General features: G+C 46.5%; 1 protein-coding gene across 1 annotated transcript in view; it reads left to right on the forward strand.

Annotated features, from left to right (window-relative positions):
• The window catches only part of ush2a (Usher syndrome 2A (autosomal recessive, mild)), a 192,400-nt gene that overhangs the window by 99,873 nt on the left and 72,589 nt on the right, over positions 1-19,938 (forward strand). Inside the window, exons 48-55 of the mRNA XM_028987910.1 lie at positions 739-937; positions 2,846-3,014; positions 3,513-3,734; positions 10,442-10,665; positions 11,213-11,432; positions 16,917-17,114; positions 17,776-17,930; positions 19,241-19,439. Of these exons, the coding sequence (XP_028843743.1) occupies positions 739-937; positions 2,846-3,014; positions 3,513-3,734; positions 10,442-10,665; positions 11,213-11,432; positions 16,917-17,114; positions 17,776-17,930; positions 19,241-19,439 (1,586 nt within the window). The remainder of the gene's footprint in view (positions 1-738; positions 938-2,845; positions 3,015-3,512; positions 3,735-10,441; positions 10,666-11,212; positions 11,433-16,916; positions 17,115-17,775; positions 17,931-19,240; positions 19,440-19,938) is intronic.

Below are 19,938 nucleotides of genomic sequence, written 5' to 3' on the forward strand. Positions count from 1 at the left end.
TGATAATTATGTAATTTGGATGTCTTAGATATGTGTCAAGAGATTTGCAAACACAAAGAGAGATGTGTAGAAGCAAAAGGGGGCTGAAGGAGTGAATGATGCGATGAATATAATCATTTTAAAGTAGGAGTCGGAAGCGGGGAGAGAAATTGCGGCAGAATTTTCATAAGATTACAATTTCGCAGACGAGGACCGACCGGAGAGGAACAAAGCCCTTTCCACCCGCTTGTTATTTTCCTCCTGCTCTGTACATCTCATTTGCTCCTTGTGAAGTCCCGCTGGCCCCCGGGCACAAGGATTTAGAGACAGCACCACGCTCCACTGCCGAAATCAGGACATTTTACAGTTTACTGTTATTATCATCATTACCTGCAATTTTACTGCGGTGGAATCAAATGAGTTCGGCTTGTTATGAGTTTTTTTCCCTTCGTACAGCTGAGACGGTGTGGTCAGGTTTTTCAGCAATGTGATTACAGTGCCTCGGGGTTAACAGAGATATATGGAGAGAGTCTAACTGTAGATCCTAATGAAATGAATGCAGTTAGTATAAGCTGACAGAGGCTTTGTAATCTTGTACATTTCAGCGGTGCCTCCTCTGTGTGTGTGTACTGTCAGCAAAAAAAGGTTGTGCATGTACTTAAACCATAAAGACATGCTTCCTTTCTTTGTATTTCGTTTTAATTGGGTAAATATAGTATTTTTTTAGGAGATTTTTGCATGAATACACTGTGTGCGCAGGTCAATTAAACTAGACTGGAGCTCTCCTGGGCAGCCTAATGGAATCATGCTGGGGTACGATGTGCGGCGCCGCATCCTAAAGCCTTGTGAGGAGCTGCTGACCCTGCAAACGGAGAGGCCTGAGATGCGCTGCTCTTACATCCACTGTCCCGTCCAGAACCGCATATGTGGGACCTCCTGCTACAATCCAGCCGAGCAGGTAATATCATACACATATACACATATAATGACGTAAATCACAATTAACACAACATGGTACTGCTGTGTCCATCTCAGGGCTTTTTACTAGAAAAAAGTTGCATTAATAACACCCACACTTTTGGCTGGCACAATCTGGTGTAAGAAGGCAGATTGCTCGTTAACAGGCCTAAGGAGAGGAGCCATCATTTGCTCACTGTTTTTTTCTGGTATCTGTTATTTATGCATGAAGCACAGTCCTTGCAATTGTTTTTGGTAAACAGATTAACTTGTCTTCGACAATTGTGCAAGCCTAATGTTATTGAAATCCAGCCAACTTGGCAACGGAGCGCAGGCCACGTGTTCCCTAGCGCTCAAATCAGACTGTAATGCGCAAGGGAGATGAAGACAAAGAACACAGTATTCCGAAGGACAAGGGCTTTCGGTGTAATACATAACTGAGAGAGTAAAAAACAACCATTGACAGTTTTCAGATTTCTGGGAAATATTGCTGGTGGACATGATTATGATGCTTATGTGTTGCACTAATTGCACTAGTATAACCTTTAAGGGTCCCCAATGAAAATTTCACTTTGGGAGATTATTTTACATTAAAAGGAGTTCCCCTCGCCTGTCTATGGCCCTGCAGTGGCTAGAAATGGCGATAGGTGTAAAGAGGGCTTTGGCCATTCTCCTTTGCTGTTCAGAGAGTGGCAGCTCAGACAGTCGGATCTGGAATTTGTCCCCTTATGTCGTCATAAGAGGAAAGATTACCTCTCCTTTCTCATGCTTTTTCCGTCCAGAGGATTTCCCAAGCCTCTCCTAAAAAAGGAACTCCACCAGCTTTATGGCTTCCAATCATGTGATGCATTGCAGTTGCTTGGTTATTGGATGTAAAAATTAGCACATTTGAAGAACCAGTGGGTTAATTAAATTTTTTCTCGAAAAACACAGACACGACTTCCTGTCTGTGCAAAACATTGTGGTTCGAGAATGGTTTTGATGACGTTATTTCCACGAATGCCTGCTGAACTTTTATAGGCCGCTCTCCTCCTGGTCCTGTCTTTCCCATCCTTATTATCATTTAAAGCTACAGACACCGAAACAGCGCATCCTGGGGAATTCTCATTGTGTGATTGGATAAAAATGGCTGTAATTCTGCATCCCAGCTGAATTTCATATACAGTATTAGGGGACCACTAAGACCTAAATAAAAGCAAAAAAAAAATTATTTCAGGGGGCCTTGCACCATACCACATATGCAATAAATACTAACGGTGATTCTTGAACATTATGTGTGCCATGACAAAAAGGATGCATGTGATACTTATAAAGTAGCACAATGAGCACATCTTGTTTGCTACAGGGACGTTAAGATTAAGAGCTGGGGCAGTACACGTCCCTAAGGTTCATGCTATTCTCACTAATATCATTTAATAAGAAGAGGACATTTGTTCACTGGCACATTTTCAGAGCTGGCATTTGCGCAATTTATGTGTTTGATGCTGATGTTCCTTGAAAAGTCATGTAGTCCTCTCACAGAGCCAAAGGTAAGGACAATGTCAGTGGCTCGGGGCGACACAGATTTTTCAGACGCCACAAGAGTATCATCGCCGTGCGGTAGAAAATCTATTCTGTCCTGGTTTCTAGCCAAAATAGACAGCCGAACCCTGCTAAATATAGTAGCTGCTTTGCAACGGGTTAGCAGCCCGGAGCTGGTCTTGCACCTAGATCAAGGAAGACGCTCCCAGGGTCCTGAGGGGCCTGGCCACTGTGCCCAGTGGGGTCTTAAACTGGCCTCCCAGAAAGTGTGGGATAAAAAAAAAAATAGATATTCATTAATGAGTTCAGTTATGAAATATAGTGGTTCTAAGTGTGCCTTGTGCTCTTTTGTTACATAATAAAGTGCTTTTTTTTTTTTGCATGGCAGACATGCTGTGGCGAGACAGTGTACAGCCACAGACCCTCCTACCAGTGTTGCGGTGAGCACTTCCTCCCATCCCAGAATGCATCTGTGAGCATTTGTTGTGGAGGGCAGCTGGTCCAGGCCTTTCCCGACCACCGGTGCTGTGGAGGGTACTACATTATGGTGCCTCCAGGTCAGTGAAGTGGTTAAAAAACTGGGGAAAGCAGTAAAATCATTGCTGTGTATAAATAATAAGGTGACCAAGGCTGCAGACTGTACTGTGTTGTAAATCTTCCCAGGTGTTTATTTGCTGTAACAGCAGAAATCACACGTGCTGGAGACAGTTAGTAGCACGAAACCAGCGTTTATTGCACATCAGGCCTTGTTGTGAAACACTGTGGTTAAATTGGTACCATTTCTGACTAATGCCTGTGAGCTGTGGTGTTTATTCAAACTCTTCTTCACTGGTGCACAGAATTCCAAATGCTGCTCAGCATTTTTTGTATATTTAATCAAATCCAGTTTTAATTTTCTATGTGGTGTAATTTAACATTTCTGCATTCTTGTTGCTTATATATTTGTTACCAGAATTTATTTAACTGATTAGAAGTTGCCTACAGTTTCCATAAATAAATACTAAAAGGAAAATGTGCTTCTGAGGTAAAGCAACTGAACTTTTTGCCCCTTCCAGGGGAAGTCTGCTGCCCAAACTCAAAGCAGATGCATGTGTCGGTGGGTCTGGGTGACTCATGCTGCGGGGGCAAGCCCTTCTCCTCCTCTGCTGGTCAGATCTGCTGTGGAGGGCTCCTCCATGACGGGTTCCACTCCCAGTGCTGCGGGGGCAGGGTGGTCGATAGAGAGCTGGTCTGCTGTGGGGACGAAGACCAAGGAGTGGCTCACACATCAACATCAGGTAAAATTCACCAGATACTTATAGCTAAACCCCCAGATAACCAGGGCACTATTTTCAAACCAGCACTAAGCACTAAGTTGTGAGCGTTGTTCTCTTGTGGAAGGTCAGATGTTTCACCCAGAACTTGGTCTTTAATGATGTATTCATAAAGATTTTAAAATTGGAGAAACCTGATGATTGTCAGCTCTTATGCACACACTAATCATTCTGGATTTTTTAAACCATTAATACATCACTGGTGCAAACATCATTAAAGATTGTGTTTCTTTCTTGTTTTATTTAAATCCTGTTGACGTCTGTGACCTAATAATAGCAAACATGCCCAACACTTAGCCCCTGTTAGCCCTCATCGGTTTATACCAGGTAAGATGCAACTGAGAACTACACACACAGTACAGTCAAGCAGATCTACCTGCATAGAAAGTAGTACAGACGATCTAATTTGTAGTTGCAATATAAATACAAGGAAATTCATAGGTATTATGCGATTGCATGCTCATAATTTTGAAAATTGGAGCAACTGTTTCATCATTATCTTTTTCAAAAGCTGTCACAAGTGATTTATGCAGGCCTTAAAAAGGCAGAAAGGAATAGAAAAGTTGTGCAAGTTGAGACACAGTCCTTGGTGACTTTATACTGACACTTCATAAGTGTCAGAGGACCTGATCTTTTCTGGGGTCAGGTGGATTCCCCGTGGTGCCATGCTAAAGCTGGCACCTGGGCACAGATGGGCCTGGATGGGCACTGCCCCCGATGTCAGCCATCTTTGTCACAGCAGATGATGGAGCTGGGCCGATGGAGAGCACCAACAAGGACTCTGCCAAACGCACAGCAGGCCTGCGAGATGGAACAAAAATAATGGCCACCGCGAAGCTGCTGACACTGGCGTATTTATCATCTAAATATTTACAGTCATTACTTACAATTTATTTTATGATATCATAAAGCCCATGACTGTGTACAGCATAAACTACTAGCTTTGACTGAGTCCCTTGCAGTCAATTCAGATCCCATTTTTCACCCTGGGACACTTTTGATTTGCTCTTGGCAGACCATATCCCCACCAGTGTTAAAATGGTGCTAAAAATGTCTACTATTGGTGACTTTCTATGGCCTCTCCTTCCATCTTCTCATTTCTGAACAAAATCTTGTTAATCACCTTTAGTTTAATCGCACAGACAACCTCGTCTTCATCTGAGATTGCTCCTTGCTCCTTTTTTTTTCTTCAGTTCTTACTGAAGTAAGCTGGATGAAAAAGTGATCCTTCATTAGGAAGCGCATGCTGGAGAGAGCATATGGTATGATGGATAGTGCCGTTAGGACAACCAAAGGCCATTTGCCTTTGGGGTGGGGGTTCCAGCCGCGAGCCCTGCCTTCGCTAGCTGCTCTTTGGGCGACTTTATTATGGAGCGAGCTACTTAACCTTGGTAAAGACATTCGGGCTCCCTCAAGGTTTCCCTTTCACAGGATGGTGCTGGAGGCCCAAAATCCTCGCAGCAGGCTGTTGCACAGTACCTGAGTTCTCGTCACTGTTCAGGCAGGTTGGCCGGTGACTGCTCGTTGCTCCTGGCTTACAAATATACAGAATTACTTTAGAATCTAGAATAGTTTTAAGCTTTAAGCTCATCATAGACAAAACTATTTGGAAACTAATCACATTAAGATAAAAAAAAAAAGTTCTACATGTTGATCAATGTAAATATTGAGTAAACTGGTATTCTTAAGTAAAATATTGGGTTACCATTGAATACAATAGGACCAAAGGAAATTCTTTTCACAACTGAGGTCTTACCAAATAAAATGCACACTAGCACAGGACAAAAGACATTCACAAAGAGACCATGGACAAAGTGACACTTAACCCATCCCACAATGCAATTTTAGTTGAAACTGCCAATATATTGCTTACTATTTCATTAACTAAAAAGGCAATAAGAAAGTGAAGTGATTGTCATTCTGATACACAGCACAGCACATGGTGCACACAACAAAATGCGTCTTCTGCTTTTAACCCATGACCCTTAGTAAGCAGTAGGCAGCCATGACAGGCTCCCGTAGAGCAGTGAGTGGGGGTGGACCTTTGTCGGGTTGCACCTCAGTGGCACCTTGGCGGCTCGGGATTCAAACCGACAACCTTCTGATTACGGGGCCGCGTCTTTAACTGCTAGGCCACCACTGCCAGAAATAAGTAGTTAATAATAAATAATACATTTGTTACAACTTTGCTGTCAGCTTTGGCCTTTCCACTACAGTTAAAAATAAAGTGTCAAAGTATACACTGTTTATGTTGTGTTATTTGAATTGCCACATTCCCATATAGCTTCATAATTTTAAGAAACCATTTTCTATAATGTCACCTTACTCAGAGATCCTATCTTTAATTACATGTGCATTTTCATTTATTATTACTTTAGAAATGTGACAGTCCATGTGTTATTTTTCATTTGTTGAAAACATGGGCCTTCTGCATAACACTGGGAGAGCCAAATCACAAGGCCTTAACCCAAGGATGTCCTGCAGGGCTCCAGCTGATTCGAGAGGGAAATGTGATTATTGAGTCCCCAAAGTGCAATCTATCACACATTACACTCGGCAGTGTCAGGAATCATACCTTACCTCCAGGAGGCAGATGGAATTGTGGGAGACAGCCCTCAGCTGTTTGAACACATGCATCTGCTGGATGTATGCACAAAATATGAACAGACAGAAACTGACAAAAAGGAAGGAAAGAAAAAAACATTGGGATAGAACTGTAGATATCAGCAAATAAGAACTCACTGGCTTAAAGTAATAAAAAGAAAAGTAAAACAAGCCTAGGTCATTGCAATGAGAAATTCTTGCCATGGTTATATTTCATACTATTCGAAAAAAAAATAATGATTCAGTAATGCTTAAAATGACAGTCACTTTCTTTTTCATTATGTTCTGTTATATTATTCAAGGAATGTATGCAAACCAGCATTCAAAAATAATTTAAGGCACTTCTAATATCATTGAAATTCACAGATAATAAGAATGTATAATTGCATTCTACAATATTTATTTCGTTGTGGAACCATGTGACACTTCCACGTTTTTCCTTGAGGTTCTGTGAAACATTTCGTACTTTTGTCTCTTGGAACAATTTCAAGTCCCTGACAATCCAACCAGACTCATCCATACTTTGCATGTTGTTAAAATGTTTCTTTTGTAAAATCTGCTGTCAGTGCATTAGAATGAGGCTCTGTTTCTCTCTCTCTGACATGTACACACACACACACACATTCGCTCTCTCTCTCTCTCCGTCTCTCAGCCTGTGTACAGGCTCCCTCCACTAAGCACAAGTCTTCATGAGACTCTCAAGGTTAAATCTGAATATTTTGCACCATTTAAGTGTTAAAAGCTTTTGGGGCCAAGAGTGTTTTTGCAAGCGTGATCATGATACCGGGTGATGAAAATGGCTGTGATGATGTTAAAAAAATGTAATAATCAAATATGTTTTTCAAGGACACGGTGACCATTTGCCAGTGGAAATTATCCTGCTAGTCAAACAATTTGCTGTTGGGAGATGAGCTTCTGTATTTGTTAGAGCAGAGCATTTAATCATGCCTCAGATGTCGTTGCATTGTTCTGCCAAAACTGCCTCGCAAATGATGAGACACAAATGGCAGTCAGGACTTCATTCCAAATATTAACGTCTGGATATCGTTTTAAAGATTGAGTGCGAGTGGAACAGATTAAGGCATTTTTCTTTTTAATTCATTTATGATGATGGGTTTGTCTGTTAGGTTAACATAATTGTCGCTAATATCCTCAAGCAATTAGCACATTGAAGTAAGGTGGCTTTTGTTAGTGTGGCTTGTCGGCTGACTCCAAAAATTGTAGGAGTAACTATGGCAAAAGCCAGACTCTTAACGACAAAACCCGTATATATATCGTAATCGTAACTCGCCAGATGGCAGGGGTTCTTAGCAGTTACTTGTCAGAAACGTCACAAATCTATATTTCTTGATTGAAAATGGAACAAATTTGATTATTGGATATCTTACTGCATATCATTCTGCCACTCATTCTCAGATATCCAAATAATGTATGTACATCGAACACATTATTCTTGTTATTTTAAATATTTTTTATGCAATTGCAGATTTGATTCTAAAGTTTTCATGTGTCAGTTTGCACCTTCCTTCAATCAGAAAACACATGAAGACATCTGCTTCTTTCAAGGGAATTCCCCGAAGAGTGGTGAAAATCTAAGTGCTACCCAAGCACTTTCTGAGTGCCGCATCTGTTAATGTATCCGGTTGATAAAATACATAATGCCAAAGACACACGGACAGGGATCCGATTTGGCGTGAGGAAGTCAATTTAATGTGATTTTGTTTCACTGTTCCCCCAGGAACTGTATAAATAAATACCAAACATGTCAGTGGAGCCACGTTTACGGTTTTACCTGTTATTTTTACAGCGGTGTCAGTCATACTATAAAAAGCAGCGGCGTGCTTGCATGCTCTCTGATCTCGACTTTGAAAATGTGTCTAGCTGTGTCCAGAGCGATTTCACTAATGTATTCAGGTATTTAAAAGTGCTTCGTTTGTTCTAAGTTCCACTTTAGTATCCAAAGGATTTTGTAATCCACAACACACATTTTTATCGGTTGTTCATTGCATGCTAAATATTTACTTATCATTAAGTGAATGAACCTTAATTCACAGAGCCTAAGCACCTTATGTTCATTTTGTTCTCCTGCACTCTAATGAATGTATGCAAATCCATTATAAACCTGAAGATTAGTAAAATCATTTTGCAGTGCTCGGGGGTGTAAAAAAAAGACATTCACTAATAACAAACTCTTTCTCTGACAACAAGAGCTGATATAATTTTGTGTAAGTTGCAGACGTTTCAGAAGGAGATTACTGCTGTTACTCTCTGCAGCGTTTTCCCGCTTCCTATTGTGAGGCAGGCCGAGAGACAGAGGGAAAGCGAGGCAGTTGCTATAGATAGTCGAGGAAGGTCGCAAGTGAGGGACGTAGCATGGTCATCACAAGGTCCAGGTCACGGTGTCAAAGTTCACAGGGCCGTGAATAAAACATCATGAAAAATGTAAGGAATCGGGAAGGGAAGGTGGGCAAAGCTATTTTGGAAATTTGTTGAGCTGTTTATTTGCAAGTCATTGGGGCTGAAGTAATGCACCCTGGGAATTGCCACCAAACCCAGCTCTGCAACATCTGCTCTCCCTAAGTGAGTTAGTGTGCGTCAGACATCTTTATGTCACCGCGCCGCAGTGATAGATGCAGCCTCTAGAAAACATTGCATAAAAATCTGCTGTGCCGTTTTGGCCGTTAAGTGAAATTACTATTTAAATTAATGGCTCTGTCACAGTTTATCTGTGCAAAGAATGAACACTGATTAGGGTATTAAGCAATTAGCAATTTATCTTACTGGAACAAGGTTGATAGTAATTAAAGTAGTGATGGTTTACCCAAGGAAATAAACCAGCAGTCACTTCCTGTTAAAATGGTTCCGAAGTGTTCTGCTGGTTATGGTTCTGCTCTTGCTTGTATCTGTTAACTCATAAATTAGCAATCTGCAGGAAATAGAAATGCAATATGAATGCAATGAATGTTCAATATGCAAATATTCTTGTTTTTAGCAATTGATTGTATTTTAAAGTATTTTATGTATATTAAATTCATAGCTATCTATATGACTCCAGAATCGTATTTTAATGTGAGGTGTCTTTGAATGTTTTGAGGTTGTTTATTATAAGAGAACCTTTTTTGTTCTTTCTAAAAGCTAAATTTCCTAAAATATAAATGGAAACTATTGCACCTAAATGTGCAAACAGGATGGAGATCAATAATGGCAAACATGTTAATGCCCAGCAGTGCCTTTAACCCATTAAAAATAAATTGCTTTTCACTATCAGGCTCAGCAGTTCTGACAACCGTCACTCACCCGCATTATCTCTGAGATCGCACCTCCATTTATGTCAAAATAGCCCCTTAACATTTGACCCGTGGGCTATGAAAGGTAAATTGGGCACATGTCTGGTCACTCTGCATGTCAGCCTTCATGTTGTTCCTGTCTGCTGAAGCCTGTGAAGTGCTGCGCCTTCATCAGACAGGGGCGCCGCTCTGAGTCCGCTGGCATTGAGGGCAGGAGGGAGAGTGATGGAGTAATGCATATGAGGCTTTTAAAGACAGCAGGACAAGGAGTCAGGGAGATGGCTGAGCCTGATGGTTGATGGGAAGGGACGTTGACTGTCTTATTTACCGGTCAGTCCATATCATGCAAAGTGCACACATGCCTCCTCACGGTGTCACTTTGCTGTATTTGTCACAGGGTCGAAAGGCTGTCTTCATTATGACAAAGGACTGGCTTGTATGGATTGCACTGCTAAACACAGTAATTGTGTTGAGCTCTAGTTAACTGTTTAAATTGTGTCAATTTAATTATATATGTAAAAATGGAAACACCGCAGTGCTGATGTACTGTATAGTGATAACATCATGTAACACCATGTAATGCCAACAACATCACAGCAGCACAGATCAGTTTGACCTTCACACCTCCAGTATGGCACTGGCCTGATCTCTGCACTTTCCAGACATCTGCCACACAACAGTAATCCCATAAATTGATTTATTATATATAGGTACTAATATAAAAATTATTATAATAATGATACCTGTTTTAATAAATCCGTCTCCTGTGTGTTTGTCTAGGGATGTCTTGCTGCGGGGAGCTCTATGTGAATCTCAGTGCCACTCTGTGCTGTGGAGGAGATGGCGAAGAGCCCCGGGTTCACCAGGTGGACAACTTGAGTGCAGCTGTGAAGTGCTGTAGGTCAGAGGTCATCCAGCAGGGGGAAGAGTGTTGCAACGGGGTTGGGTACAACCCCAGCGAGTTTGTGTGTGCAGACCAAGCTTCACCGGGCGTTCCCATGGAGGTAAATGCTGTTGTTTGCGTATCGCAGATTTTTTTTCTGGATTCAAACTCTAAATAGGACATACACATGCAGTGGATGTGGAAAAGATTACCGGCCACATTTCCCCTGATTGCACACAGCAATCAGCAAAAACATTTTTTTTGACATTTCCTAAACTAGAGGTTAGAAATATGAGTGTGAGAACCACCATACATCTCTGTCTCTCCTTGGGAAATTGGGACTTTTAGTCACACTCCATTAATCAGGGTTGTTCGATGCAACACAGCCTCACACTGAACACAGCGTGAGCACCAAAGAAAAAGAGGGAGACGGAGAAAAGAAAACTGGGGTGGCGGTCATTAACTTGTAATTATGTCATTAAGGGGCATCCAGGCTATTCATTGAGACAGAGGGCTCCACACACACCCGCTGACTGGGTACTTTGACACACAACAGTCGTCTGATGACTGTTGTCACTAATGAGAATCAGAGGCATCATCTTCCCAACCATGAGCCGCACTCCCTCCCTCTCTCTCTCTCTCTCTCTCTATCTTTATCCATCTCTCAGAAGCATTGCAGCCCCAGCACTCTGTGTCCTGTGTCTGCTGCGGCGAGGGCCTACTGTGGTTCCTGTGAATTTAATCCGACCCTGGCCATATGTACCTGGGCGCCAGGGCTGCCCTCACCCCCAAACCAGAACCCCCCGCATGCAGAGACAGCATCGGGCCTCTGTCCTACCTCTGAAGACCTCATCTACTCCGGGACTGCACACAGATACAGTTTCACAGGTAAAGATCTCATGCAGCCCTTTTTTTGTGAAGCGTCATTCTCTTCCCATTCTTTTTTTCATTTGTAAGAAGGGATACATATATAGAAACATTCCGTTTAGACTAGATATGTCTGTGCTGCAGAAAAATGCAACCGGAATGAGTAATGATTCCGGCCCAAACCATGTCACGCTCATGGAAACAGTCTAATTGAGCCGGCAGTGCGGGCAATGACTTTTTTTGTGTAATTTGCACCGTCGACTGGAACAGATGCTTGAGTGCACATTAATCGCAGCCAGTCGTAATTCTCGACGTGTCTTCAAACTTATCATTAAAACTTCAGCATTGCCGTTTAAACGGCACTTTGGCACTTGCTCCTTTATTTATTTTACCGCAGAGAAGATTGCGGCTGCCGCACGCGTTCGCCTCTTTCTACGAGTTATTTATTTGGTTAGTTACGTCTGTTTAATCAAGACTAATGGGTCATTGGAGGGGGTTCTGGCTGGCATGAGGAGAGTGATTCTAGTCATCGCTGTGACACCATCTGGGCCGCAGCACATAAACCTGTCGTGGCCCCACGCTCCTCCAGATGTTTCTCACGCCCCGTACCCGCACCCCGGAGAAAGATGACACCGAGCACGCTCCGAGAAATACTGCGCGAAGCGATGCTCGCACGGCCGTGCTAACATGGCTGCTGACATCGCCGCTCGGTGCTCGCACCGCCTCGCTGTAGGAAGCTCCACGCCTTGCAGATAATGGGTTGAATGATGAGAGCCACACAAGTTTATTTGCTTTTGACGGGCCGTCGCAGCGATAAGCTCCGTGACAAGTGCAGTGTGAGAACTGGTTTTGAGTCGTGACCTTGCCGTTGGCTGCATGCTCTGCGCTCCTGCTTCAGGTACTCCAGCTTTTTCCGCTCTCCCTTCGTTTCTTCCCTTGCCCTCAAGACCCAGTTGGATGAAATAGTTTTGATAACAGTTTTGAATCATTTCACCTTTGTTCACGTTTTGTGTTTCTTAGCTCATTTTTGAACCCCTTTCTGCAACCTTCTGGCTTTCTTTCTTTCTCTTACACATATACAGGCCTGACAGAAACCATCTCTGTGATTTACACACAGCTCCTCATGCAAACACATTTACAACAAACTGCTGTTTCTGGCAACAGTGCTCTGGGACAAATAATACCATTACTGTAAACAGTGTGTCCCCGGCCACTCTTTAAAGCTCAGCCTTGTTTTAGTGGGGCAAAGAGCCGCCCCATTTCAGGCTCTCCTGTGACTACGTAAAGGATTTGAGCCACATATGGTCTCAGTCATATTGAGTCTTTATGTTTATGTATGGCGGTGTGTGTTTGTGTTTTATGTACATTCTCTCCTGTGTAGTTTTTGAAATAGAAAACATCCCTTCTGTTCAGTTTAGAATCATGATGTGGTAAGAGGAAGTGTCTGTATTCGCTTATTTGTGTTAATACTACCACAGCAGTAAGTAGTATCACAGCATACTGGTCATTTACATTTACAGCATTTAGCAGATGCCATTATCTACAGCAACAGTCCCCCTGGAGACACTCAGGGTTAAGTGTCTTGCTGAGGGAAGTAAGTGGGGTTTGAACCTGTGACTTTGTGGTCTTCTGGTTCATTTGAAAGAGGTAAATCTAAATGACTGGTTATATTACTGTAACTCAAATTGCTGAATGATTTATTGCTAGCTCTGATAGAATGCTGATCCCTGCCCATTGTCAAAAACCCCTGTAATGGGGTCACATGAGCATCAGACTCAACATTAGGTGTGTCACGACTACGGACTTACGAGGGAAGGAAGCGCAGAGGTCTGACATACTGGGGAGGGGTTTTTATTCTACAACAAACAAACAATAAACTCAAAGAAACAATGGCGCGGTGGCCGAAAACAGTTTAACGTAAATAAAGAACTTAAACAAACCCGTAGGCGTGTGGCGATTGCCAGAACTCAAAACGCATGAAACAAAACTAGGTCAAGTTCGTGCAGCGAGTTCACGAAAATGCCAGCGACCCCGAACGGGCGGAAACTTCCGGCATTTATGGGGCGTCAGGATTAAAGTCAGGTGTGGAGGCCAGCTGCAGGCAATCCTGACAGAGCCCCCCCTCCAAGGGCTACGTCCTCGGAGCCCCAACAGTACCATCAGTGGAGGCGGCGGGGTGGACGGCGGCAACCACAGGGCTCCTGCCCTGCTGTATCCTCCCCTTGGAGGACCCGGTCCCTCGGGCTGGCTCCCCGGCGTGGTCAGGCGTGGCGGCCCCGGACCCTCGGCCTGGCTCCCTGGCGTGGTCAGGCGTGGCGGCCCCGGACCCTCGGCCTGGCTCCCTGGCGTGGTCCCGCTTGGCGGCCCCGGACCCTCGGCCTGGCTCCCCGGCGTGGTCCCGCTTGGCGGCCCCGGACCCTCGGCCTGGCTCCCCGGCGTGGTCCCGCTTGGCGGCCCCGGACCCTCGGCCTGGCTCCCCGGCGTGGTCCCGCTTGGCGGCCCCGGACCCTCGGCCTGGCTCCCCGGCGTGGTCCCGCTTGGCGGCCCGGACCCTCGGCCTGGCTCCCCGGCGTGGTCCCGCTTGGCGGCCCCGGACCCTCGGCCTGGCTCCCCGGCGTGGTCCCGCTTGGCGGCCCCGGACCCTCGGCCTGGCTCCCCGGCGTGGTCCCGCTTGGCGGCCCCGGACCCTCGGCCTGGCTCCCCGGCGTGGTCCCGCTTGGCGGCCCCGGACCCTCGGCCTGGCTCCCCGGCGTGGTCCCGCATGGCGGCCCCGGAACCTCGGCCTGGCTCCCCGGCGTGGTCCCGCATGGCGGCCCCGGACCCTCGGCCTGGCTCCCCGGCGTGGTCCCGCATGGCGGCCCCGGACTCCCGTACCTGCACACAATAATCAGGGCCGATCCATCTGGGTACATGTGGGCCCTGTCTCCACACGTCCCCTCTGACACTTCTTGTGTCACCCCCTGCACCGCGCAGGGAGATTGTCCCAGAGCCTCCGGCGACTGTTCCAGGCACCCCAGGCTGGTGCCTTCTGGGACTATGCAGCCCCTCTCGCTGCACGGCCCTGGTGCCAAGGGGGGGGCATTGCCAGACCATCCGGCTAGCCCCTTCTGCGTCCGTTGGGACAAGCAGGCCCTCTTCCTGCCTGTCCCAGCTGGGTCCTCATGCCTACCCGGGGGCTCTATGGCGCTCCACCCCTCTGGAGGCAGACGCAGGCCCATGCCTGGCCCGCCCTCCTCACTGGCTACCGGAGGACCCAGCTCCATCGCTTCCCCACCTCCCCTCCCCTCAGGAGGAGTCCCCAACCCGAACTGCACCCCCCCAAAAAATTCTTTGGGGGAGCACCCCCCCCGGCTGGACTTAGGGGTACCTTGGGGCTTGTCCACCTCGCCTTGGACCAGCACATTCGGGTCAGGAACCTCCTCCCTGGGGTTCGGCTCCGCGGCTGGGTCGCCATCTGGTGGACACAAAGAGGGGAAGTGGGGGCGACATACGGACACATATGTCACACAGACACACACAGACAGAGACAGACAGAAGAGAGGGTCGTCTGGCTCCCTCTCTGGGCTCTCCAGGACCTCCTCAGGGGGCACAGCCAGGATCTCGGGAGGTGCGACCTTCTCGTCGCCCGCCAGTGCTTGGTCTTCTTGCCCCGGATCCTGACTGGCGCTGGACGTGGTGGAGGGGCAGAGTTCGATCCCTGGCTCAGGCTCTGGCCGATCAAACTCCGCCCTCAGTCTCTGCTGGAAGTCCCGAAAACTGCTGTCTGTCTCTCCCTGTTGCCAGAGGGCTGCGCTCCAGCCCCATGCTGACCCAAGCAGACACGAGAGGATGGTGGTGGTCTTATCAGTGTCTGCTGCCCCACTGAAGGGTCCCGGGACAATTGGGCTGTCCCACATGGGGCTGGGCACGTTGCTGGAGATGGTGGTAGGTGTGTGGTGTGGAGGGGGGTGGACGTCTTCTCCAGCAGGTGTGGACGCTGGTGCTGCGCTGCCTTTTCGCTGGGGAACGTCCGGGCAGAGGGAAGGCGGGTCGGCGACTGGAGCAGGAATGGAGGATTCCCTGCGAGGCAGTCCCGGCAGCGCAGTTGCTGGCTGGCGACATCCCGTCGCCCTCTTCCACCAGCTTTCCTCACACTGCTGGGAGGGACGTGGGTCTCCACGGACCTCGTGACGATCCTGGTCGTCGTCCGTGTCAACCTCGTACCCCCGGAAGTCACATGGGTCATCACGGACGCCGCGATGATCTCGGACGCGCACGCTGGGCGGAGCCATCCCGGCACCGACCGCCCACCGAAAATCCACGTCATCATCGCTTTCGTCATCCGTGTCCTCCCACCGGTGACTCCGAGGGTCGTCCACCCTGCGGACATCCTGGACCCATGGCGCGATAAGCTCCCATGGGCAGTACTCTGGCCATTCGGGCTGGAGGCTGCCCACCTCCTCGCTGGAGGAACGCCGTCGTTGTTGTTGCCGCTTCTCACCCCCCTGGAAGTGACGTGGGTCCCCACGGACCTTGCGACGATCGCAGACTGGCGCGATGGGCGGAGCCCAACTCTCGTCTCCCGTGCTCTCGTCGTCGTCCGTGTCGTCCCAGTCCACGGGGAGCCTTGCCAGCAGAGCGCAGAGTTCTTGGCTCGACATGCCGAAGATCGTGGGGGTCGCATCTTCTGCGCTCGCTGCCCACGTCCCTTCCTCGCTGCTGCCGACGCCAACGTCCTCGCTCCGCCTCCTCACCCGCCGACGTTGTCGCTTCCGGGTTTCGCGGAGTTTCCCGGGGGTGACGTCATCACGCGGCGCCGCGTACCACGGCTTCTCGGGGAGAAAACGCTCCACCAGAACGGGCGGCGCGTCTCTCCCCTGGCGTCCGCGTTCGCCGCGCCGCGCTGCGTCCTTCGCGGCGTTTCTTCTCCTCCGCTTTCCACCTCTGCGCTTTTGGGTGGGTCGCTGGCATTCTGTCACGACTACGGACTTACGAGGGAAGGAAGCGCAGAGGTCTGACATACTGGGGAGGGGTTTTTATTCTACAACAAATAAACAATAAACTCAAAGAAACAATGGCGCGGTGGCCGAAAACAGTTTAACGTAAATAAAGAACTTAAACAAACCCGTAGGCGTGTGGCGATTGCCAGAACTCAAAACGCATGAAACAAAACTAGGTCAAGTTCGTGCAGCGAGTTCACGAAAATGCCAGCGACCCCGAACGGGCGGAAACTTCCGGCATTTATGGGGCGTCAGGATTAAAGTCAGGTGTGGAGGCCAGCTGCAGGCAATCCTGACAAGGTGGTTATAATGTTGTGGTGGAACAATGTAAAGAGTCACATGCACATGATTCTTTTAACTCAGCTTTTCTGACCTGCGACTTCGAATGTTAATTTGTGAAAAATATTTAGTTAAAATGTATTGACTTTTACAACCTATCAGCATACATGTATTTGGATTTCACTTTTAAATGTTTTTTATTTAACACATTAAATCTTTATGTATATTTCTGTATTTTACCTACCAGACACGGGCCTCGAGCCATTCAGCACCTATGAGTACAGGGTTAGTGCTTGGAACAGTTTTGGGCGGAGTTTCAGCTCATTCGCCTTGGTCACCACAAAAGAAGACACGCCCCAGGGGGTACCCACACCACACTGGAGGAAAGTGGGCAGTCGGGATGACATCATTTATGTGGAGTGGGCTCCACCCACACATACCAATGGTAATCTTATTTTTGAGGTTCATATGTGAGAGGCTTTAGGGTAATCTGGTTACTGCTGCTCTGTTTATTCAGGGGAGAACTATATTCGTTTTAATTGCTAATCACATCATAGCCAGAATGCAGCCTGAAGTGATGTTTGACTGCAGTTGGGATGATTTGATCCCTAAACTACAGCAAACTAGCAGCAGAGCACTTTGGTAATTATCACATGCCTGATGGAGGGAGAAACTGTAACTGGCTGATTAATTTATCAGCCCTCCTTAAAGGACTTCCCCATTACCGTGGTTAATCTGCATAGTCAGGGTACTAGCTATGCAGAATAATTTATGAAACAGAATTCACTTGCGCATAAATCGCTGCTAAGTGAAATAACAAGCTTTATTTGAGAGAACTTCTGTGCCACTTACTATGTGAGGGGAGGTGTTGATTGCTCATTAGGACTTCATTTTGTGCTTTAATCAAATGGCTTACAACCCAATCTGTTGTGATTTGAAATAAAGTTGGTCTACTGCCTGTACGGAAGTTGGAATTACTTGGATACACAGAGAAGCGAGTGGGAGTGCATACCAAAGAAAATGTGGAAGTTGATACATATACATATAATGATCTTCGCAGAGAGTTAGGCATAACCTCATAAATTCACAATGTTTCATTCCACCAGGTAAAATCAGTCACTATGTGATACTGCGTGATGGGCAGGAACGTTATCGTGGCAGTGAGCTCAGTTTCACTGACGTGGTGGACATTCGGCCCTTCCAGGAGTACGTGTACCAACTGAGAGCCTGCACCGCAGCCGGCTGTACCGACAGCCACAAGGTGAGGGCCTGTCTTCAGTCATTCATCATCTCTTCATCACAGGAACAGACTTTTTGTGTGAGTTATACACACACAGTGCCCCTTGGATATATGTTTGATGTATCATTCAGTCTGTGAATATACAGGTTTTGGTCTTGGTTTTCTTTCAACATTTTTTAATTTATTCAAACAAAACCTACATCCAGTCTGAAGAAACTTACCAATGAGGATTTAGGTAGATGTAATAGGTGTAACTATAAACTGGCCAAGTGAGTGTGTAATATAAAATTGTGATAGTCCCTAATTAGTCACATTGGGCACATGCAAAGGAGATAATTGAGGGGATGTTATCTAATAATCTGTGGTGTAGTTTTAAAACAGCACGAGTTATTTACCACATGCTGCTATGCGACTAATGTGAATAATATTAGTCACAATTAGAATAATACAGATCTCCTTATGTGTTGCATAGACTTTAAAGCTGTATGGAGAGCAATGCTGGGAAGATTCTGGGATCTTGGCCATGGTGCTTGTCTGAACAGTTACTTCTTGCCCCGTTACATGTGCAGGTTATGGATTGCTGAGCAAACATGATTTTTTTTTGATAGCAGATTAATCGCTCCGGAGGCACAGCTATCTCTGTGACATTACTGTTATCTCCATAATAATTGATGTCAGTGGCTTGGCTGATGAAGGAACAAATGAATGCCGTCTTTTGTCTAATTTCTAGATCAGATTATTATTATCCACGCAGATCTGCCCACAGTGCCTGTTAGACTGGAGAACTGCCGTTGCAGAGTAAACACCCGTGCCAGTGGCTGAGTGCCACTACTATACATGTGCATGGCAAACAGAGCATCGTGGATGGTGGAGGAACACTTTTCCACTTTAACAACAACTTTAAGTGAGCCGAATTAAGTTGTACACCTGCAAGCATTGTCCAAACACCCTGCAATTATTGTGTAGCCCAATACACGGGGGCAATTACCCATGGTGCAGCTCTTCTCTAGCCCGGCTAGCCGGCAGTGGACGTCTAAAGCGGTGACGAAGGGGACTGATTTAATCTCGGTGGACACTATGAGGGGCCAGCCACCACATCAGCAAGAACGATGAGGGCCTGCAGCCCCGATCTCACTCCCTCACCCCGACTGGCTCCCACCCCGACCAACCTGGCCGGGCAAAAGAAAACACCTTAACTGGGTCCCCTAGCCCTCTCCTAATAGTCTGCCACTCTTGAAGACAAGAGTTTAAACCACTAGTGACATTCTATTAGAGCAGGATATCCAAGCCCCCATTACAGCAAATTGCTCTGTAATTCTTTTTGTCTTCAGGTAGTGGCGGTGACTGTCCAGGGAGTGCCGGAGAATGTTCCGGCACCCATGGTGAGCGTGCTGGGGCCCCGGGCTCTGCAGCTCAGCTGGACCCCACCGGCCAGACCGAATGGCGTCATACGCGAGTACCACATCAATCAGAGCGGAGCTGGCCTCATCTTCACTGACACACAGAGGGCCATGCGTCACACTCTCACGGGTACAGTACACGCACACATCAGGGTTTTATTCAGCTCCATGGCAACTTCCTTCCACACGTCATATCAAAATTTTATTATACAGTTATACAGACAGGTGACACATTAAAGGGAGACCTGAAGAAATGAGTGTACAATCTAATTGGCGGGGTATATAGTGTTTTGGTCACTTCAAAACAACACAAGTTGTCACACAAAATGGTCAGAGTGATGTCAATATGCCTGACTGGAGCATACCTGAAATAGACAAAATATACAGTCAAAACATTAAAACCACTGACATTAAACCTGTTGTTTTGTCACATTATGCTGATTCTGTTGTGACTGAACCTGAAGACACTGAAACCTGTTTTATAGTGGCTCATGGTACCCAATGTCTCTTTATTTTATCGCATACTTTACATGTATAAATCCTCCAGTAGAATATTAATGTGCCTATTTTATTGGGTAATGCATTTTTCCCTAAAAAAAAAAAAGGGAGCTGCTTTCTGGATCCCTACC

This window comes from Denticeps clupeoides, chromosome 1, assembly GCF_900700375.1.
Source record: "Denticeps clupeoides chromosome 1, fDenClu1.1, whole genome shotgun sequence".
NCBI classification, from domain to species: domain Eukaryota; kingdom Metazoa; phylum Chordata; class Actinopteri; order Clupeiformes; family Denticipitidae; genus Denticeps; species Denticeps clupeoides.